Source organism: Balaenoptera acutorostrata, chromosome 4, assembly GCF_949987535.1.
Source record: "Balaenoptera acutorostrata chromosome 4, mBalAcu1.1, whole genome shotgun sequence".
NCBI lineage: Eukaryota > Metazoa > Chordata > Mammalia > Artiodactyla > Balaenopteridae > Balaenoptera > Balaenoptera acutorostrata.
The window spans coordinates 90861072-90884222 of NC_080067.1; the positions used below are offsets into that span (position 1 = coordinate 90861072).

Sequence of the window (23151 nt, forward strand, 5' to 3'; positions counted from 1 at the left end):
ACAGCATCAGGCCCTGGGGAGAATACTTAGGAGCCTGACACATGGCCCCTTGTCCTCAAAGAACTCAGTTTTGTGGGGAAAACGAGATCTAGAAACAGTACAGGTATGGATTAACATTATAAACGTTGTAATGCATCTCCTTCTGCTGCTGAGAACTTAGTAGAGGGAAGTAACTGGGGAGGCTCCTACAGAGTGTCCGGAAAGGCTTTATCAGGAAGATGGGTCTTGCTGGGCTCTGAACAGTAAGTAGGATGTTCCTAGGTAGAAAAAGGGAGATGAAGTAATGGCATTATGTGTGGCTGGCAATCATCAAGCATGTGGTTGTCAAGTTCATCAACTTGTGGAAGGCCTTAAATGCTAAGGCAAGGAGTTTAGGCATTCTTAGGTAAATAAAGGTGAATTCCTGAAGGTTTTTAAGCAGGAGGGTGACCTAGACAATTTTCCTTTCCTACAGTATGCTGGGGAAAATCTTCAGTGTGGGGAAAAAAAAAGCTCTTTCACAATTTATGTCTAAACTTTCAGGACCTAGTGATTGATCTAAGGAATTGGGATGATAACTTACTCAAAGCTGGATTTGTTGGATAAAGAAGAAAAATTGGAGGTGTTGGAAAGGGGAAGCATCATGAGTGAGGGCAGAGAGGGAGTGGCAACTAAGATGTTAAAGGTAAAAGTGGTCTGTGAAATTTACATGCCAGAAGAAACTTATAGAAGAAAAATCTGAAGAACTTGAGATTCCATTCCAATTAAACTATTTAAATATAAAAGCACTAAATGGGGATTTCATAATAGCATTATGTGCCAATTTTTTTTAAAGATCCTCTTAGAACTTCTTGTCTCATATCTGTGAATTATTTTCAAGTGTCTATTTTTAAATGTTCAGAATGGGTGCTACATTTTTTTAACTGTCAGAGTTAGAAAATATTTAACTTATAATAATTTTTTTTACTATAAAACTTTAGAGCAAAAAATTCTTAGAGTAGGAAAGCACCTCAAGGAGCATCTGATCCAGCCCCTCATTTTACAGATGATAAAAGTAAGGCACAAAAAGGATAAACAACTGTCTCAAGTCATAAAGTTACGAGTAGCCAGTCCAGGACTAGAGCCTGGTCCTTTCGATGCTGAGTCAGATGCTTTTTCCTATAACATGCTGCTCCTAGTTAAATAGCACCTAGGTGATGGCTCCCTAAGACAGTCATGTTTTTCAGTTATATTGCAGTTGACTTCAGATGATTGTAGATGTAAAACAAGAGCAATAATTAACAAATAACAAGTCATGCTAGAAACATATAAGAAAGGACCTGTTAGATACAAACTGTCCTTCATGCTGCTTTCCCACAGATCCCAGGCTCTCTGCATGTTGTTCTTTGTTCTAGAGATTGTTTTAGGAAATTGTTAGGTGATTTTGTTCAAAGAAGGTTGGGATAATAGAGGTGAAGAAGAAAGCTCAAAGGTAGCTACTATCAATACAAGCAGAAACCAAGAAATGTCAGTGGGATCGGGGGTTTCAGGAGAGCCAGGACCCTCTTTACCGTGCTCATCAGAGTCTCTCCCAGTTCCTCTGTGGACACCAAATACATAATTGTTGAATAATAGGTGAGTTAGTGGATGAATGAAGAGCTCAGTTGCTTCCTGTCCTGCAATTTAACTCCATAACATTTTCAAGCACTTTTTTCTAAATAGTGAGATCGAGGGATAGAGCGCATTCATTGTAAATGGGTTACTCATTGTAGCAACTAAACTCTTACCAGATTGACAAGGCATAGGTGGTTCTTTGGCCCATCCACCTGGACATGGAAATCATTTGCTGTGTCTGTTTCTCAGATGTCAGCTGTGTCCTTAGCCTCCAGCTCTTGAATCCACATTTGTTTTTGCCACTTGGGCTTTCCTCTTACTGGCCATGCAGGGCCCAGCTTTTTGGGCTTCTTTCTTTGCCTTCTTTCCTTTTTGTTCTTCCCACTTTCTCTCTGGAGCAACAACAGATCCCTCTCTTTTTCTCATTCATGATTTAGCCACCATATTTTCTTTTTTATAAATTTATTTATTTATTTATTTTTGGCTGTGTTGAGTCTTTGTTGCTGTGCACGGGCTCTCTCTAGTTGCGGTGAGCAGGGGCTACTCTTCATTGCAGTGTGCAGGCTTCTCATTGCAGTGGCTTCTCTTGTTGCAGAGCACCGGCTCTAGGCACATGGGCTTCAGTAGTTGTGGCTCACGGGCTCTAGAGCACAGGCTCAGTAGTTGTGGCGCACGGGCTTCGTTGCTCCACGGCATGTGGGCTCTTCCCAGACCAGGGCTTGAACCCGTGTCCCCTGCATTAGCAGGCGGATTCTTAACCACTGCGCCATCAGGGAAGTCCAGCCACCATATTTTCTTACTGAACCTGTGCTCAGAGTCTCACTCCACTCCAAGGTCATCCATGTATTTCTTCTAAAAAATGTACCTTGCTTTCCCTAATAGGAATTTTTGTCCATCTCTTTTCTTTTAAAAGTAGTTATGGTAATGGTGTTATAAAATTTCAATACAATATTGTAATACAATTGCAACATTAACAAATATTCCCAAACTCTAACTAAGGATTCAATCACTCAGGCAATACAACAAAATTCTGGTACACACGCTAAGTTAGACCCTTGGACATGGTGGTATGGGAATTTGAACTGTACTTTTTAATTCTTTAGCATATTCACTTTTGAAAGTTGGCTCCAGATCTTTCATTCCTCCTCTCTCCCTTCTTCTCTCAATTTACAGCCAGCCCTAGACAAATTGGGAAGAAGCAGGGCTTGTTTCAACATCCTCTACCCACCCTTCCTGAGCCTTGGTACTCAGTACCAAATACTTTGGGCCTGTCCTGGAACAGGCTTTTATCTCTTCCCTGTGTCCCTCTATCCCCTCATGCTCTGTCTCTGTACTCCTCAACTGATGTTATCCCTCCCAGAAAACTTATAATTTAATAGGCATTGTCTGGAAACAGTGCCCAAAATGTAAGTGATGTGGATTTGAGGGTACAGTGGCAGGCCAGTAGAAAAACTGGCCCTATGACATCCCTCAAACCATGGCATTCATTCATTCACTCATTCATTTATTCTATTTGATAGCATATATTGAGTGAGTCAGCTTTACTGATGCTTACTGTGTACTAGACTTTTTTTTTTGGCCGTGCCATGAGGCATGCGGGATCTTAGTTCCCCGACCAGGGATTGAACCCGGGCCCCCTGCATTGGGAGTGTGGAATCTTAACCACTGGACTGCCAGGGAAGTCCCTAGACTCTTTCTTAAGAACCAGCAGGGGTACTCCTGCCTTCTAGGAGTTTTCAATCTAAGTGAAGAAGTTAAAGATTTACCCAGATACTAAAAATAATTGCAACAGAAGGCACAATAATATAAAAACTTAGGAGTGACATAGACTTGGCTATCATGCGTTACAATCCCCCAAGCAGCTTTTTAAAAATAGAAACTCTTTGGTCCCATCTTCTGAGAGAGACAGATCGTGGCTAAGTAGAAGACAGCACTTTTCAGTTTAGGGGAAAACTGGTAAACCAGTACATATGCAGCTTGTGTGGGAACAGGCTGGGGTGAACCCGCCAGGCTAGCCTAGGGGTGGGGAGACTGAATTGAAAAGAAACTGTCGGATATTCCCCATTCCCAGCACTCCTGATTTCAGCGTGCTTTAGGGCAGTCATTTATGGAGCGCCTCTGTTAGTCATGGTCCATTGCCCTTCCCTCCGTGCCCACCTGGGTATCCAGTTGAGAGGCTAGAAATTGCATGGCATCTGAAGCTGATAAAGCTCCTGGTATCTGCCAGAGAGGCAGGAGGACCAGACTTGCATTGACTGGCTCACTTTAAAACTCTTTAAAACAGAACTGTGTTATCTTCCGCATTTTCCCTGGGGGGCTCCCTGGTGCATTTCTGAATGCATTAGCATATGCATTCCTATTCCTGCTGAACCCCCCCCCCCCCCCCCCCCGTCCCAAATGCAGCTGTTTGCATCATTGCTATTTTTATGTTCTGTTCAGATTTCAGCACTCAATTCAGATCAGTAGTATGTGGTTATTTATTTGTCATTTCTCATTTCCCTTTAAAAAATTTAAGACACTTTTTAGATATCTAGTAGTCTTGTCCGAAGATAGTGTTATTACGTTACATGTGAATTTGTTCTATATTTTCAGGTTCTTTTTAAAATTTAATTACATCTTTAAAAACAAAATCCTGTAGGATAGGCAGTATAGGGCTTGTTGTTGTTGTCGTTAGAGGGACACCATCTTTGAGGAGGAATTTAGATACTTTCAGCTGCTTGCCCAGTGTCCTATATCTAGTTGGTGTTCTTCTGACTACTGTGTTTTAGCATGTGTATCAATAACTAAGTATCATTTGAGGTATTGATTCTAAGCATCCTGGTTCATATTTAAATTCCTATTTAAGCCTATATATCTTATATTCTTAGTTCTTTAGAGACAGTCTTTCTCTGCATGCAGTTGTATAATTATAATGATCAGTTTATAGACCCTTGCCAGAAATTCCCTGATTTCAGCTTGGAAACATATTGTGATAGGATTTTTTTCCATAAAGAAACTCTGTCCTTCATTTTATGATTATCTGGGAACCGTGGAACCATTTCTTTGGGTTAGCATGCCCAGGTAAATCACATTTGACTAAGCTTTCAAGAAATTTAAGTGATTTTTCACTTTCAGAAATATTTGTGTTTTTAGTGTCATCATTTAAAAAGTATAGAAATGGGACTTCCCTGGTGGCGCAGTGGTTGGGAGTCCGCCTGCCAGTGCAGGGGACGCGGGTTCGAGCCCTGATCCGGGAAGATCCCACATGTCACAGAGCAGCTAAGCCCGTGCACCACAACTACTGAGCCTGCGTGCTGCAACTACTGAAGCCCACGTGCCTAGAACCTGTGTGCCACAACTACTGAAGCCTGCGTGCCTAGAGCCCGTGCTCCGCAACAGGAGAAGCCATCGCAATAAGAAGCCTGCGCACTGCAGTGAAGAGCAGCCCCCGCTCGCGGCAATTAGAGAAAGCCCACGTGCAGCAACGAAGACCCAACGCAGCCAAAAATAAATAAATAAAATACATAACTTTATAAGTGCATCCATTCTTTAAAAAAAAAGTATAGAAATGGACTTATCTGCAGTATTGTCACTCTGCTGAAGTGAACTGCAAGCGAGGAAGAGTAGAACCAGTCTCGTCTCTGGATCCCTAGCTTCTGTGTTCCTACCCTTCCCATGAACATAGATATCTGAAGTACATCTTCAAATCTCCTGCATGATCATGATAGAGAGGGCTCTAAACACAATAATTAACATGCATTTTTTAACCCACCTTTTTTTTTTTTACTGTTTACTCTTTTTGTTATATTTACAGAAATATTTTTCTCTTTGCCTTTTCATACTGTCCAAATAACCCTCTCCTTGACAGTCAGAACTCCAGTGTGGATTTTGGCTGTTTATGCTGTAAAAACATGAAATTAACTCATCAGGTAAATTTCACACTCCTCCTTCCTAAGCAGATTGATGTAAATCAAATTTTACATTAATCAGACAGAGCAACATATGTCTTCTAGTCTGTGGAAATACATGATTTCCACTTACTTGAGTAAAATGCCGTCAGGTGTTTTGTTTGTTTCACTATTTAGACATTGATATTTTTGGAGCTTTGTTCTTACCTGTGTTGCTACCTGATTTATTATTCTTATTTCTTTTAAAATTTTTATTTCAAGGTTATTCAGTCTCAGATACTTTCTTTTTTTCCATCAAAGTAAAATATTATATATAGATGTTTATTACCACCTATATTGTATTTTTATTATAAAAACCATCAGTCAGTCGTATTTATTATCTATCATTGCATTAGAAAGAAGCAATTATATATAATGAAATATGCTCTTGGCAGAATTGCTGTTAGCATTTATCCTGAATTCTCTTATTTCAGTCAACACTACTCTCACTAATTGGTTGTTTCACCCAACTTCTCCGACATAATGTTAAATTCTGTGACTCTAGAGTAGTATTTCAAACTAAGGGTTTTAACTCATTAATGGGTCCTAAAATCAGGCTCAAGATGAGGCATATTTTTTAAAAAATAGAAAAGTTTAGAAAAGAAACATTGGAGTACATCTCTGGTAGTAAGGGTGAATATCGTTTGGTGGAACCTTTGTTTCAATTATATATACTTTTGTTTCATGCACACGTACACACATCAACTTATTTTGAAGTCATAGTGTGACACTTTTTTCTTTAGGTGGCAGTCAAAAAAGGTTTAAAAGTCACTTAAGCATTTAAACTGTAGAAATGTTCTTCTGACTCATTGGTTTAAAATGTTACGATTTTTTTGATATGACCCCAAAAAGTCCATGAGGAGGGTTAAACATTATGTATGTTTAACAGAAATGGATGTGCAAATAGTGTTGTAGAGACCTTATTACAGTCATCTTTACAAGATAAAATCACTTAGGTATCTAAACAATCTTAGATCTTAAACCTCGAAACTGACCCCGGTTGCGACCTAAGTTCCAAGCTCTACAGCTCACTTCTTCAGAGACAATAATCATCCACTTATAGATTGATCTCAGAAATCTCTACACTTGAATTCTCAACTGGCTACCACAAACATGTCTTCTAATGGAGAGTCCCTTTGGGAGGGGAATGTAGCTGGCAGTTCCCAACTCCACTCAGTCACGTCCCCTAACATCATGAAGTTTCCAGGAATCAAAAGGAGCTCCTCCTTAGGAAGAGAGTGAACCAGACCCCCTACTAGACTGTGAGTGAGTTTTCTGAGAGCAAGTGCCTTGTGTATGCCCTTCACATGTTTCTAGTGTTCAACAAGTATCTTCACAAAGCAGTTCTTCATTCACTCAGTTTATGGCTTTGGTAAATGAGACCTCTGTAGAGATCCTTTCCCTGACCAAGTCGTTCTTTCACAAGATCCACCCTCATAATTTCATGTTGGTTTTTATAAGTCTTACACTTAATTATTGACAATTCACTTGTTAAGTTTCGTTCCTTTCTCTTTCTCCCAAACCTCTTGTCTTCCTTAGATTTGCAAGTATAGCTGAGTATCTCCCTCATGTATGCATATTTTTTAAAAGCAGTTATCTGAATACCTATTCTTTCTGCTCCTTCCCTCCAAAAGCTCTCAGAAACTATTTTATGGTAATCCAAAAATTTAATATGCCTTTGTGATGTGATAGAACAGAACAGTCACTCTTCTGAAGCAGTGCCTTGAGGTGCCAATGACTTCTGTGAGCAGACCCTTTGCCTTGGGGAGCTTTATAAAATGATTCCTTTGAGCGTAAATAAAAGAATAAGCTGGAGCTAAAATGGAGCATTTCTGGGACTTCTTTGGACTTGTATTTCATTTATATTATCAACCAAGAAGCAGTAAATGGCTTCTTTTTTTTAATGGAAGTGCTTTGTTTCTTAGAAAACAACAACTGGCCACTGACTATAACCGGGAACAAGTCCTCCGACACCATTTTACAGAATGGCAGCATTGGCATCGTGCAGAGATCCAAAAGAGAGAGCTGGCTGTTACAAAGGAGGAAACTAGGAAGAAAATGAATGAGCTGCTGAAGGCAGCATCACTAGGGAAACTCAGTGCAAACGTGTCATCAAGCATCAGTCTACCTGAGGAGGCAACAGCCATGGAGGATACACCTAGAAATGGAGAGGTAAGTTGCTTTTCCTTTGCTTAGTCTTCCTGCTTTTGAGCTTTATACTTATATAGCCTGGGGTATGTTAGCTGTTGTCAGGTTGCCTGGCCTGGGCTATCTAAAAGATGAGAGCTGCTACAGTGCACAAAGTTTACCTTTCAGTCAGTGTTGATTTTCTTGAACTGAATCTTCTTTTATAATCACATACAAACTGGTATAGTTGAAACTTGGTAGAGACGTAATATAGACAGGGAATTTAAAACAACTAAGCGAAAGATTCTTTCAGGAACAGATATATAAAGCATTGTTTACAACTCTTGAACACCTCTTATTTAATTGTCAGGCATTTCCTTTCTAAATGAGCTTGTGACTTATAAGAGGGGAATGTTTAAGTTTTTATTTTCCTAATAAGAAGAATCATATGTATTAATTGTAGCAATTTGGCAGGAGAAAATGACAGAGGAAAAAAAAATAGGCGATAATTCTGTCATTTAGAGATAACCACCAATAAATAACATGTTGAAGTATAGCCATCTTGTCTTTTCTCTATTCAGGCATATGCAGATTTTTCTCTTTCATGTTGTATTTAGCTTTTAAATTTTCTTCAGTCAAGTCATTGAGGGTATCTAATCTGTCATAATACAGGAAAAGGAAGGCCATGTATTTTTCTTCCTTTTTTTTAATTGAAATACAGTTGATTTCCAATATTGTGTTAGTTTCAGGTATACAGCACAAGTGATTCAGTTATATATTTTTTTTTTTCAGATTATTTTCCATTATAGGTTATTACAGGATATTGCATATAGTTCCCTGTGCTGTACAGTAAATCCTTGTTGCTTATCTGTTTTATATACAGTAATTTGTATCCATTAATCCCATACTCCTAATTTATCTCTCCCCCTTCCCTTTTCCCTTTGGTAACCATAAGTCTGTTTTCTATATCTGTGACTCTATTTCAGTTTTGTATATACATTCATTTGTATTATTTTTTAGATTCCACACATAAGTGATATCACATAATATTTGTCTTTCTCTGTTTGATTTACTTCAGTTAGTATGATATTATCTAGGCCCATCCATGTTGCTGCAAATGGCAATATTTCATTCTTTTTTTATGGCTGAGTAATAGTCCACTGTATATATATACACCACATCTTCTTAAACCAGTCGTCTGTTGATAGGCACTTGGGTTGTTTCCATGTCTTGGTTATTGTAAATGGTACTGCTATGAACATTGAGGTGTATGTATCTTTTCAAATTAGAGTTTTCATTTTTTCTGGATGTATGCCCAGGAGTGGGATTGCTGGATCCATATGGTAGCTCTATTTTTATTTTTTTAAGGAATCTCTGTACGGCTTTCCATAGTGGATGCACCAATTTACATTCCCACTGACAGTGTACAAGGATTCCCTTTTCTTCACACCCTCTCCAGCATTTATTATTTGTGGACTTTTTGATGATAGCCACTCTGACCAGTGTGAGGTGATACCTCATTGTGGTTTTGATTTGCATTTCTCTAATAATTAGTGATGCTGAGCATCTTTTCATGTGCCTGTTGGCCATCTGTATGTCTTCTTTGGAAAAATGTCTATTTAGGTCTTCTGCCCATTTTGTTTATTGGGTTGTTTGCTTTTTTGATATTGAGGTGTATGCATTGTTGTATATTTTGGATCTTAACCCCTTGTCAGTTGCATTGTTTGCAAATATTTTCTCCCATTCAGTGGGTTGTCTTTTCATTTTGTGGATGGTTTCCTTTGCTGTGCAAAAGCTTTTAAGTTTGATTAGGTTTATTTTTGCTTTTATTTCTTTTGCTTTGGGAGCCTGATCTAAGATAATATTGCTATGATTGATGTCTAAGAATGTTTTGCCTGTGTCCTCTTCTAGGAGTTTTATGATGTCATGTCTTATATTTAGGTCTTTAAACCATTTTGAGTTTATTTTTATATATGGTGTGAAGGAGTGTTCTAATTTCACTGATTTACATGAGGTTGTTCAGCTTTCCCAACGCCACTTGCTGAAGAGACTTTTTTCTCCATTGTATATTCTTGCCTCTTTTGTCATAGATTAATTGACCATAGGTGTGTGGGTTTATTTCTGGGCTCTCTATTCTGTTCCATTGATCTGTATGTCTGTTTTTGTGCCAATACCATGCTGTTTTGATTACTGTAGCTTTGTAGTATTGTCTGAAGTCTGGAAGTGTTATGCCTCCAGCTTTGTTTTTTTTCTTCAGGACTGCTTTGGCAATTCTGGGTCTTTTGAGATTCCATATAAATTTTAGGATTATTTGTTATAGTTCTGTGGAAAATGTCATGAGTATTTTGATAGGGGTTGCATTTAATCTGTAGATAGCTTTGGGTAGTATGGCCATTTTAATAATATGAATTCTTCCAATTGAAGAGCATGGGATATCTTTCCATTTCTTTGAATCACCTTCAGTTTCCTTTATCAGTGTTTTGTAGTTTTCAGTGTATAGGTCTTTCACTTCCTTGGTTAAGTTTATTCCTAGGTTTTTTGGACACAAATTTTGTTTTCTTTCTTTATTTATTTATTTATTGAGGTATAGTTGATTTACAGTATTGTGCTAATATGATGTAATTTTAAATGGGATTTTCTTTTTTGCTTTCTCTTTCTGATATTTCATTGTTAGTATTAACAAATGCAACAGATTTATGTATGTTAATCTTGTATCCTGCTACCTTACTGAATTCCTTTTTTTTTTTTTTTTTTTGGCCATACTGCATGGCATGCAGGATCTTAGTTCCCCGACCAGGGATCAAACGCATGCCCCCTGCAGTGGAAGCACAGAGTCTTAACTACTGGACCTCCAGGGAAGTCCCCTTACTGAATGCACTTGTTAGTTCTAATAGTTTTTGTGTGGAGTCTTTATGGTTCTCTGTATAGAGAATCATGTCATCTGCAAATAGTGACAGTTTTACCTCTTCTCTTCCAATTTGGATACCTTTTATTTCTCTTTCTTGTTGATTGCTGTGGCTTGGACTTCCAATGCTGTGTTGAATAGAAGTGGTGAGAGTGGGCATCCTTGTCTTGTTCCTGAATTTATTGGGAAGGCTTTCAGCTTTTCACCATTGAGTATTATATTGGCTATGGGTATATCATAAATGGCTTTTATTATGGTGAGATATGTTCCCTCTATACCCACTTTGATGAGAATATATTTTTCTACTTAATAATAACGTAATCTGTTTTTGTAAAGTTATTTCTGCAATATAGTGAGAATTTTCTGTGTCACTAAATCTACTTCTGCAACAGTAATTCCCAACTGAGAGTATAACACAGAATCAGACCTACTAAATCAGAATTTGGTGTGGGGCACCATACTTTTTTTAAAGTTCCACAGGTGAACCTGATGAATAACTCCTGGTTAAGGACTGTCATTCTGTGCCATCTCTTTTAATGGCTGCATGAAATTCTATCATGAACCACGAGCTAGACTGTATACCTCCTTCTTTGTTGCTGGACATTTAAGTTGTTTCTAGTTTGCCACTATTATAAACAAAGCTTCAGTGAACAAGTAGCTAAGTCTTTGCATACATCCATAAGGCTTTACTTAGGATAAATACCTAAAAATAGAATGCATATTTTAAAGACTTTTACCAAATTGCCCTTCCAGGAAGGTTGTATCAAAGAAGTACCTGTTTTCCTGCCTGATAACATATTTGTCATTTTGGCCAAGTTGACAGGTAAAATATTTTTTGTGTTACTATTGCTTCAACATTTGCATTTTTTTTATTACTAGTGGGGTTAAACATTTTTTTATATTCACCATTTACATATATATATGTATCTGAAAATGGGTATAGAAAGATGAATAGTGATGCCTTTTATCCATTTTTATCCTTGAATATATATCTTTTTCTTGTTTATAGGAGCTCTTTAATATTTTTAATACCACTGATGCTTTTATTATTATATATTCTGCAGGTTTTTTTCATTGTTTTTAGTTGTCTTTTTGGTTTATTTATGGTGTTTGGTACTATATATAGTTAAGTTTTGTTTTGTTTTGTTTTTAATTATTTGTCTGTCATATTTGAATACAAATAATTTTCCTAGTTGTACATTTATTTTATTTTTTTATTTTTTTAACATCTTTATTGGAGTATAATTGCTTTACAATGGTGTGTTAGTTTCTGCTTTATAACAAAGTGAATCACCTATACATATACGTATAACCCCCTAACTCCTCCCTCTTGCGTCTCCCTCCCACCCTCCCTATCCCACCCCTCTAGGTGGTCACAAAGCACAGAGCTGATCTCCCTGTGCTATGTGGTTGCTTCCCACTAGCTATCTATTTTACATTTGGTAGTATATATAAGTCCATGCCACTCTCTCACTTTGTCCCAGCTTACCCTTCTCCCTCCCTGTGTCCTCAAGTCCATTCTCTACGTCTGTGTCTTTATTCCTGTCCTGCCCCTAGGTTCTTCAGAACCACTTTTTTTTTTTTATTCCATATATATGTGTTAGCATATGGTATTTATTTTTCTCTTTCTGACTTACTTCACTCTGTATGGCAGTCTCTATGTCCATCCACCTCATTACAAATAACTCAATTTCGTTTCTTTTTATGGCTGAGTAATATTCCATTGTATATATGTGCCACATCTTCTTTATCCATTCATCTGTCGATGGACACTTAGGTTGCTTCCATGTCCTGGCTATTGTAAATAGAGCTGCAATGAACATTGTGGTACATGACTCTTTTTGAATTATGGTTTTTCTCAGGGTATATGCCCAGTAGTGGGATTGCTGGGTCATATGGTAGTTCTATTTTTAGTTTTTTAAGGAACCTCCATACTGTTCTGCATAGTGGCTGTATCAATTTACGTTCCCACCAACAGTGCAAGAGGGTTCCCTTTTCTCCACACCCTCTCCAGCACTTATTGCTTATAGATTTTTTGATGATGGCCATTCTGACTGGTGTGAGGTAATACCTCATTGTAGTTTTGATTTGCATTTCTCTAATGATTACTGATGTTGAGCATCCTTTCATGTGTTTGTTGGCAATCTGTATATCTGCTTTGGAGAAATGTCTATTTAGGTCTTCTGCCTATTTTTGGATTGGGTTTTTTTTTTTTTGATATTGAACTGCATGAGCTGCTTGTGAATTTTGGAGATTAATCCTTTATCAGTTGCTTCATTTGCAAATATTTTCACCTATTCTGAGGGTTGTCTTTTCACCTTGTTTATGGTTTCCTTTGCTGTGCAAAAGCTTTTAAGTTTCATTAGGTCCCATTTGTTTGTTTTTGTTTTTATTTCCCTTTCTCTAGGAGGTGGGTCAAAAAGGATCTTGCTGTGATTTATGTCATAGAGTGTTCTGCCTGTGTTTTCCTCTAAGAGTTTTATAGTGTCTGGCCTCCCATTTAGGTCTTTAATCCATTTTGAGTTTATTTTTGTTATGGTGTTAGGGAGTGTTCTAATTTCATTCTTTTACATTGTACATTTATTTTAAATTCTGTGTTCTAAGTACAGAATTAATAATCTGTAGGGAAACCTATTTAACTCATTTTCTTTTTTCTTAAGTTTTATTTTATATTGGAGTATCATTTATTAACAGTGTTGTATTAGTTTCAGGTGTACAGCAAAGTGATTCAGTTTTATACATGTATTGATTCTTTTTCAAATTCTTTTCCCATTTAGGTTCTTACAAAATATTGAGCAGAGTTCCCTGTGCTATGCAGTAGGTCCTTGTTGGTTATCTGTTTAAATATAGCAGTGTGTTCGTGTCAGTCTCAAACTCCCAATCTATCCTTCCCCCAACCCTTCCCCTGCCACCTTCTACGTAATGCCTTTAAGTATCAATACTTAACTCAAATGTGTGAAGTTAAATTGAGCACTTGGATGATTCCCAGCCTTGCTTTTTATTGTGATTATTGTTATTACTGCCAGCAAGTAGGCTGGTTTTAATTTAAGCTTAGTGTCTCAGCAAAGGGGGATCATGAGGATGCTTATTTGGTCCCTTCCCCTAGGCAATTTATGTACCTTTATGTCAGTTAGATAATCTTGTTTCCATTGAGACGGAAGAGAATCTTATCAGTTCCACTCAATAGCTCTGTGGAACCTTTTACCTCACAAAGTTCCACTGTTATCTTCAAATGGAAAAAGTCAGCAGAAAGTCTTTTGTTACCTGCATAAAACAGAAAAATTACTAAATGTATATATAATTTAGACTCAAGAGAAAAGTCTCCAGATCTCTGAAGTCAAGACAAAAGATTTTATCAAGAAAAGATAAAATTGTGAAAATAGAGCAAATTAAAATAAAAGGCTATAATAGACTCTATAGGTTACTAGATAAATTCTGATCTTGTCCAGAGTATATAGTGTAACATGAACAAATGACAATATAAAATCTATAGTTAGATGCTCATTAATTGTACAGTCACAGGAATGCATATACCACAAACCCATATCTTATACCTTGAAATTTTTTGAAATTATCAGTTAGCTAATAGGTGATTTTCTCTAATTGAGCCAGACTGTTCAGTCCTGTTCTATTAAGTACAATCTGTACCATTAAGATTTTCTTTCGTTCTCTTATTTTCACCTTAAAAAGTTACCATGATCCAAAAGAAATCTTGTTGCTGTACTCAAGGCTTTTACAGTCTTGCTGGGTTAATAATGTGTCATTACCACAAAGTTTAAAAGGGCCTAAAACACAAACCCTGCTTGACGCTAAATTGCTTAAGCAGGTGTTCTCATGAATAAATGTCCACTGACATTTCTGAAATAGAAGGCTATTTTTTAAAATATTTAACATTTCAGAGTTTCCATATATCACATCTTTCACTTTGGCTGAGTCTATGGAAAATATTTCCATCATTATGAAAAATATCTTTGAGTTCCCAAATATGGTGCCCTGTTAGAGCTAGAAGCTTCTAAGATAATAAGATAGTTCACAGTATTTTTCTCCTTACACCACTGCAGGTGACAGAATCAAAAACTGATCAGAGCTTAGACCATGGAATCAAACTATTCTAGAAGAAACATTTTACTGTGACATTATTTTAGCCAGGATAAATTTTTCTGATTAAGAATTCTGCTTCTTTCCCATCTGTATAGAATTTGTAATTGAGTATGACACCTCAGTCTGTTAAATGAGATTTATGTGATAAAGCTTTGAAAACTATTAAGCCATATGCTAATACAAAATATTATTAGGTAGCATTATTCTTTTTTTTTTTTTTTTTTTTAAAGGATTTTCTTTTTTATTTATTTATTTATTTATTTATTATTTTTGTCTGTATTGGGTCTTCGGTTCGTGCAAGGGCTTTCTCCAGTTGCGGCAAGCGGGGGCCACTCTTCATCGCGGTGCGGGGACCGCTCTTCATCGCGGTGCGCGGGCCTTTCTCTATCGCGGCCCCTCCCGTTGCGGGGCACAGGCTCCAGACGCACAGGCTCAGCAATTGTGGCTCACGGGCCCAGCTGCTCCGTGGCATGTGGGATCTTCCCAGACCAGGGCTCGAACCCATGTCCCCTGCATTAGCAGGCAGATTCTCAACCACTGCGCCACCAGGGAAGCCCGGTAGCATTATTCTTATATAATGCAGATATTTGCCCAGTCATTGTGGGCTTGCAAATATTCCCCATAAATAAATTGTTTGGGAATAGCTGGATTAAAGCTGTATGTTTTAATCTAGGCCTTGATCCTGAAATAGACAAATACCCTGTGATTAATTTACTGGTGGCAAGAGAGACATTGAAAGAGCTGTTATTAAAGAGCTATTGTTATTATTAAAGAGCTATTATTGATTTATAAAGTTATTCCTTTGTTTTCAAACATTCTTGAGAAACAGTATATACTTTTCTCAATATTCACAATATTCACAACTTTTCACAATATTTTCAATTTCCTGCAAAATTCAGGGTCAATTCGTGCAGATTGAATTCCTGGAATATATATCTGGAGTAATCATGCCTAATTCACAAACGAACTATCCAAATTAGATATTTCTAAGAGCACATTTTTCTGATTACAGATATCCTGGCCATGGCAGTGGTTCGTGTGATTGTACCCACTCTCCCACCAGCTTCTGTGGTGAGCAGCAGGGCACATTCTAAGAGTGACTCACTGGGCTAAGGCTGGTGGCTTCTGAGATAGCCAGGCCAGGAGCACAGGGCAGCTCTGGCTGGGGTGCAGGGCAGTTGTGTCATTGAACAGAACAGTGCTGACCAGGTAGAGTTGGATCTCACCAGTACAGTCCTTTAAATAGCTGAGCTATCACACGTTCCTTCTCTCTCAGGTGGCTGCCGTCCCCCCTTTGTGGGAAAAGCCTCCCTTGGGGAGCAATGGTTATGTGCCCAGCCCCCACCTAGGAAGACCAACAAAGGACATCTTGCAGGTTCCCCTCCAGAATGTCCCTCTGGATACATCTGACACTAAACCGCACAAGGCCCTAGATGTTGAGCCCTCCCAACAGCCTGGCAACAAAGAGAAGCTCAGAACCAGCAGCCAGAAAGCAGAACCTATGTGCATGGGTCATTTCCATAACCGCCACATCTTCCAGCAACAGCTGATTGAAAAGCAGAAGAAGAAACTTCAGGAACAGCAGAAAACAATTCTGGAGCTGAGGGAAAGCCAGCGGCTGGCAGAGGCTCGGCGGGCAGCAGGGCATGCCAACACACAGAGCTGCCTGCTGTCAAACCCTGGAGAAGATGAACGAAAAAGAACCTGCCAGGTGCTTCCAAAGTATGTCCATTGTATCAGAACACTCTTTGGACTCTTTATCTGGGGTTTTTCACTTTGTGATCGAAAGGCTCCTGAACTTTACCCAGCATCCGGACTCTACAATTACTCCTTTTCTTTTACTGTGCACTCGCAAAGCAGAGAAGCCCCGTGCATGGTGATTGGTATGTGACAGGTACCAAAACGTATTTAAGGCAGTGGCTGCCTATAAGGATCCCGTTATATAGTTAGCATTTGTATGGTGGCTGCCTTTGTCTGAGGAGCTCTGTCACTGTACCAGTAAAAGAGAAAAATGCTTACTTGCTCTAACTCAATTTCTGGATTTCTGATTATGTTTAGGGCTGAGAACCAGGTCAGACAATATCAGGTCCAAAAGGAGCAGCCCTTGGTTATGGCCAGTTACCTAGCTTAAGTCTGTAGTTGTTTGAGATAAAAGTAAACATCTTTGAGCCTAGAATTAGAGTCCAAATGTCTCAAAAGCTATTTAAGATGGTTTTAGACATGCTTGTGACATACTCAGTATGTGTGATAAATGGTAGGATAAGAAGTGGGTGATATGCGTTGATCTGAAGCACTGGGATGGGAATCAGAGCGCCTGACTCACATTGTAGACTCAGGCCAATCACTCGACCTTTCCGTGCCTCATTACACCAATTTATTGAAGGGGTATAGTAATATACAGTTATCTCAGAAAGTGAGGATTAATTAAAGTTTGTAAAAGGCGTTGAGTTCCTCAGGTGCAAGGGCTTTGAATGAAGCTGGTGATTGGTCTGAATTCTTTTCCTTTTTTTTTCCCGCAGTTCGCCTGTTGCTTCCCCTGGTACTGAAGGTAGTAGAAGTGGCTCTCGAAGTTCTCTGTCTGGACCCAGAAGGAATCCAAGGCAGCTGATGGCACCCCATCCCATACTGAAAGGCAGGGCTGTCTTGGTGGGGCCTTGGTTGTGGTTATCTTTCCTCTTGGGGTAGGATGTGTTGGGACTGAATCCTGGCAACTCTTGGGTTTTGAGACTTGGCAGAACCTAGTCAAAGTCTAAGACGGGTAGACACATGAGAAGTGGATACACCAGAGAATGCCACGGCTTTTTTCCTACCCTATTTGCCAAACTTTCTGGTCTTCCTAGCCAATACAAAAACAAAAAACAAACAAACAAAACATTGCTGAAAGGTTTAAGCATTTTTCTGTAATTTGAGATTTGGATTGTGATTTTAAAAAAGGGACAATTACACAAATAAAAAATTCCGAGTAGCTGCTAAGAATGAACCCTGATAAAGATCACCTATCACTGTACTTTGTTAACATTAAAATATTGATGAGTTTACAGCAATCCACATCAAGTTATTACATCATTTTATAATGGGTTGTGCCTTGATGATAGGCTTTTAGAATGAAATCCACAAACCAGACATTTAAAAAAAAATTTTTTTTATTGGGGTATAGTTGTTTTACCATGTTGTATTAGTTTCTACTGTACAGCGGAGTGAAGTAGAGTTCCCTGTGCTATACAGCAGGTTCTTATTAGTTATCTATTTTATACATATTAGTGTATACATGTCAATCCCAATCTCCCAATTCATCCCACCCCCCGCCGCTTTCCCCCCTTGGTGTCCATATGTTTGTTCCCTACATCTGTGTCTCTATTTCTGCTTTGCAAACCGGTTCATCTATACCATTTTTCTAGATTCCACATATATGCATTGATATATGATATTTGTTTTTCTCCTTCTGACTTACTTCACTCTGTATGACAGTCTCTAGGTCCATCCACGTCTCTACAAATCAAACCAGACATTTTAATAACATTCTTGATGTGCATAGAAATCATTATTTAAACCAAACCGTACTATGAGAATAGAAGTATTCCTTAGAACCCCCCTAGTGAATCTGCCAGTTGTTTTTACTCTGTACTTAGTCATGCACTGAACATACGTTTATATGAAGTGGTAGGCATTTTGACATTTACATTGTGGTTTGTAAATCTGATTTTTCATCTATGGTAAGATTGCTGCCCTAACAGGAAGTGATGTCACCTGAAGGACACTGTGCCTGAAGTCCATTGCTGTTAATGAAGAAATCAGCAATCTTTACATTGACTCTCTTCCAGTTCAGCAGTTTATGCCCTCCTTGTCCACCAATGAGGATGCTCAGGAAATGCCCAGTTTGGTGTGATTATTTTTTAAAAATTATTATCCGATCAAAGACTTAGCATGTTTTGGAACACCTGGTTACTTTTCAAGTAGTCTTTAATGACTGGCTCTAGAAAAGATGGAAAAAGGGCATATTACCACAGACTCTGCCTCTCGGGGCTCTCTCACTTTAATCCTCTAGTCTATTTCTGCCTCCTTAAAGAGAGTCTCATTCCTGCCATCTGTGCCAACCCCACTCTTCTTTTTCCAGCAAAGCAGACACTTAATATCTGTAAGAAATAGCCTGTTGAGTTTTTTGTTTATTAATTCTTGAAACTTGGACTTAAATTTTCTTCTCTGTAACATAGCACAAGGAACCGAAAGTAACCATTGGCTGACTTAGGTGAGCAGAACTTGATACTCCTCCCACCCACGCCCCCCTGCCTATGAAACCCCAACTGGTGACAGAGTCGTATTGTCAAGCCATCTTGCACATTTGCTTGTTTTGGATGGATATTTAATAGACTGTCAAGAACAGGAGTCTGACACTTGAATTCATTCAGATGCCAGTTCTTCAGATGCCTAGTACGATTCCATTTCCTGTCCATCTGGATATCCAGGCCTTAAAACTAGTTTAAAATGTAATCATCATGACCCCAAACTTCAGTTTGTTTGTTGTCGTTGTTGTTACATATACAGACATATGTATAGTGACTTAGGAAAAAGTAGCAAACTCAGTGGGATTTGAGGAGTGATTCTATTCTCAGAGTATTTGTTAGATGTAATTAAAGTTTTCTACATTCATTGAAAGAATTATCAAATTAAAATTCTGGTTTCTGGGTTTCACGTACTAAAAGTATCATCAAGACAGATTATCTTGTTTAAACCAGTGAACAGTTATTCTAATAGAAATGTGAACAAAAACATAATTAATCTGCAAATTGTTCATCATTGCTGAGGATGGGATTGTAGGTCTTTAACCTGTAGGGCGTGTGTGTGTGTGTGTGTGTGTGTGTGTGTGTGTGTGAATACCTACAGTTTCTGTAATTTTTTTTTTAATTTTTTTTAAAATTTATTTATTTATTTTGGCTGCTTTGGTTCTTTGTTGCTGTGCGCAGCTTTCTCTAGTTGCGGCGAGCGGGGGCTACTCTTCGTTGTGGTGCGCAGGCTTCTCATTGCGGTGGCTTCTCTTGTTGCAGGGTGCGGGCTCCAGGTGCATGGGCTTCAGTAGTTGTGGCACGCGGGCTCAGTAGTTGTTGCTTGCGGGCTCTAGAGCGCAGGCTCAGTAGTTGTGGCACATGGGCCTAGTTGCTCCGCGGCATGTGGGATTTTCCCGGACCAGGGCTCGAACCTGTGCGTGCCCCCTGCATTGGCAGGCGGATTCTTAACCACTGCACCACCAGGGAAGCCCTGTAATTATATTTTTATATAAATTTTATGCACACACATATATTTCTGAGATTGAGAACATTCAACTTAAAAGAAAACTTTTAACAATAACACTAAATTTTACTATAAAATGGAGACATTTCTTTTGCAGCGTTCCTTATATTTTTTATATTGGAACAGCATTACTATTTTCTAGCCATGGAAGAGAGAGCAGTTCAGCGAGCTGAACGTAGGCGGATCTTGGCAGAGAGGAAGAAAAAAAAAGAAGAGGAGAAATTGGTAATAAATCAAGAATGCAAAGTGAGGCAAGAAAAAGGATTTGTATAGGCCTTTATTAAAAAATGAAACCTAGCTTGTTTAAGACCATTAAGGCAATAGTGTAACACCAACTTTGGATATGGCTTTTTGCCTCCCGGCCTGAACTCTGTGATAATTTTAGGAAAATGAAGGGAAAAAACATCAGTGTCATTAGTATAGCAGGAAGGGAATATTATGAAAGTTGTTGGGAGCTGGCAACTTAGAAGATTTACACATAACCAAGACTAATGTGTTACACGTAAATGTCCAACCTGATAAGTTTACAAAGGTGAGTAATTCTTATCTTCCAAAGTTTTGACCTGGACTGCCAGAAGTAAATTTTGTACCTACTAAGAAAAAATAAATAGTTCTAACAGCTTTGGGGTTTTTCGGTGAAATGGAAGAAAAATTTTTCTTAACGCTATATATAGTTTGGACTTAGTATTTCATAAATGAAAACAAGAACTAAAAAGTAATCATTTTGTAATGAAAAGTTAATGGTCTTATTCATGCTCAGTCTCATCTTCCCAAGTAGAAGAGAATTCTTTTGGAGAAACATTTAGGTTACACTACTGACCACCTGCTGGTCAGGTTTTCTACTTTTAACACAAAGCGCAGGCTTCTTCCAGAGACTGGGCGAGCACTTTGGTAGATACTTGACTTTCCTCAACATAAAAGATCTTATTTCCACACAAATTGAGGGTTCTGATTTTTACAAATTCTAATCTTGATCAGGCCCAGTTAAAGGCCCAAGAGGAGGAACGTCGGAAGAGGGAGGCAGAAGAAAAGGAGGCTCAGCTTGAGAAAAAACGAGAAGAGAAGAGACTGAAGAAAATGGTTAGTAGTTTCTATTTGGTCAGCCACCTGTCCTTTGAAGCCTGTTGTGTGCAATCCTGTGGTCCTGTGCCCCTTCCCTCCGGAGAACGTCGGTCTAGAATACTCTTCTCTCGCCTCTACCCTTTCTCTACCTTATTTAATGAAAACTTATTCATTCCTCAGATCTTAGCTCAACATGGTTAGCCTTTCCTGCCTTGTCCCACCCTCCTCTCTACCCAGAGTCAGTTTAGGTCCCCCTTTATGGACTCTGAGTATATCTTCTTCAAAGTACTACCAGGGCTTATAATTATGTATCTGTTTCTTGATTGTCTTATTCATTTCTTTATCCCCAACTAAACCGTAATCTCCATAAGAATAAAGGGAGCGCTCTGATGTTACTCACTATTGAACTGGCCAGTGGTAGAAACTCAGAAAATCTACTGAATGGATGAAAAATGAATGGACAAACAAATGAACAAATGGAAGAAAATACAGAAGAAGTAAGAGATAAAGCTCTTACTTTCAAGGTTATTAAATTCTAGTTGGAAAGATAAGGCCTAAAAATACACACCTGTCAGAGAGAATATAGTACAAGCATATGCTGTCCTGTGCCTCACAGACCAAAAGAGATCAAGAGAGTCATATGAACAGGGCTAGACCCATGAAGATTTTGGAGAAATCAGAAGTATTTTCATAGAAGAGGGATTTGAATTAGAAACTGTATTAGGGTTCTCCAGTGAAACACAACCAGTAAGATATATGTATAGGAAGAGATTTATTAGGAACTGGCTCACAGGATTATGGAGGTGAGAAGTCCCAGGAGCTGCTGTCTGCAAGCTGAAGACCTAGGAAAGCTGGTAATTCCAGTAATTCCAGTCCAAGTCCAAAGGCCTGAAACCAGAGGAGCCAGTGGTATAAATCCCAGTTCAAGGGCAGGAGAAGACCAATGTCCCAGCTCAACAGGCAGGCAAGAAGCAAAAAAACAGGCAAATTCCTCCCTCCTCTGCCTTTTTGTCCTCTTCAGGCCCTCAAAGGACTTGATAATGCCCACTCACATTTGGGAGGGCAGGCTGCTTTACTGAGTCAACAGATTCAAAAGCTAATCTCACCTGGAAACAGCCTCACAGACACACATGTTTAATCTGGGAACCCTGTGGAACAGTCAAGTTGACACATAAAATTAAAATCACAAGTCCATGCCTTATCCACTTGGCACCCATATACATCTCCCTAAACCATACCTAGTCTCCAAATAAAGACAACAACAAGATCATAATTCTGCCTAACATGATACAACTATCCTGCATACAACTGAAAATGAACACCCCTTCCCCAGAAGAGGAGGTAAAGTCCTTGAATGATGTTTATTCTTCTCCTTGCTAACCATGACACAAAGTCAATACATCTTATGTTACATGATTAGGGAATAAGAGTGGAAAGAAAACAAGATACGTATACACACAAACATATTCATAGCAAAATAAGAAGGGAATACTCATGACCATTACAGTCTTCATTTCTGTAACCGGTCAAGTGGATGTAGCTGGTACTTATAGTTACCTTCTTCCACTACCCACTCTATCCTTTGTCTTCAGCAAGCATCGCTGCTAATCATGGGATGACCTGAACCTTTATTCCTGAAAGGTCTGGCCCGTTAGTAGTCCAGCATGGATTGGGTTGTAGTTTTCCTTTCACCTTAATCACAGGGCATGGTAATACTAAGAGATACCCTAAGGGGTCTCCTATATTCCAGGCATACTCTTCCTCACCTCCATTGTGGAGTAGTAGTCCTATTGCCCCTGGTAGCCGGGGTCAGTCACCCCAGCCAGCACTTCCTTTTTTACCTGTTGATTCAGAGGCATGAGGAGCCCACAGTGATTAGGTGGCATTCTTTCCAGTTCAGTGGAATCATTGTATGTCTCCTTGTGGAAGCATTTCCCCATTTGGAACCAAGACCTCTAGGCCAACAGAACATAAATTTGTGGGAAAAGAAGCAAAAATGTTGCTAGTTATAGTGAGTGGTGCCACTCCCACTTCCACCCCTTGCTTCCTGGACCCCATGAATACTGGCTATGGGAGAAGCAGTACCATGTACTGGATGCTGGTTCAGAGCATATACAGACTTCCAGAGAACCTACCCCAGACCTACAAGGTACTGCCACCTAGCTGGTGTTG

At 38.8% G+C, this 23151-nt stretch overlaps 1 protein-coding gene across 5 annotated transcripts in view; it reads left to right on the forward strand.

Annotated features, from left to right (window-relative positions):
• Positions 1–23151, forward strand: part of CCDC191 (coiled-coil domain containing 191) — a 103778-nt gene that overhangs the window by 44925 nt on the left and 35702 nt on the right. For 2 of the 5 annotated variants that reach the window (XM_057545613.1, XM_057545612.1), the window contains 5 exons: positions 7424–7670; positions 15908–16353; positions 17151–17263; positions 20060–20142; positions 20896–20997. In XM_057545613.1, coding sequence (XP_057401596.1) covers positions 7424–7670; positions 15908–16353; positions 17151–17263; positions 20060–20142; positions 20896–20997 — 991 coding nt within the window. Of the gene's footprint in view, positions 1–7423; positions 7671–11283; positions 11354–15643; positions 15703–15907; positions 16354–17150; positions 17278–20043; positions 20143–20895; positions 20998–23151 lie in introns of all 5 variants that reach the window. The other 3 variants (XM_057545609.1, XM_057545610.1, XM_057545611.1) reach the window with 3 other exon arrangements.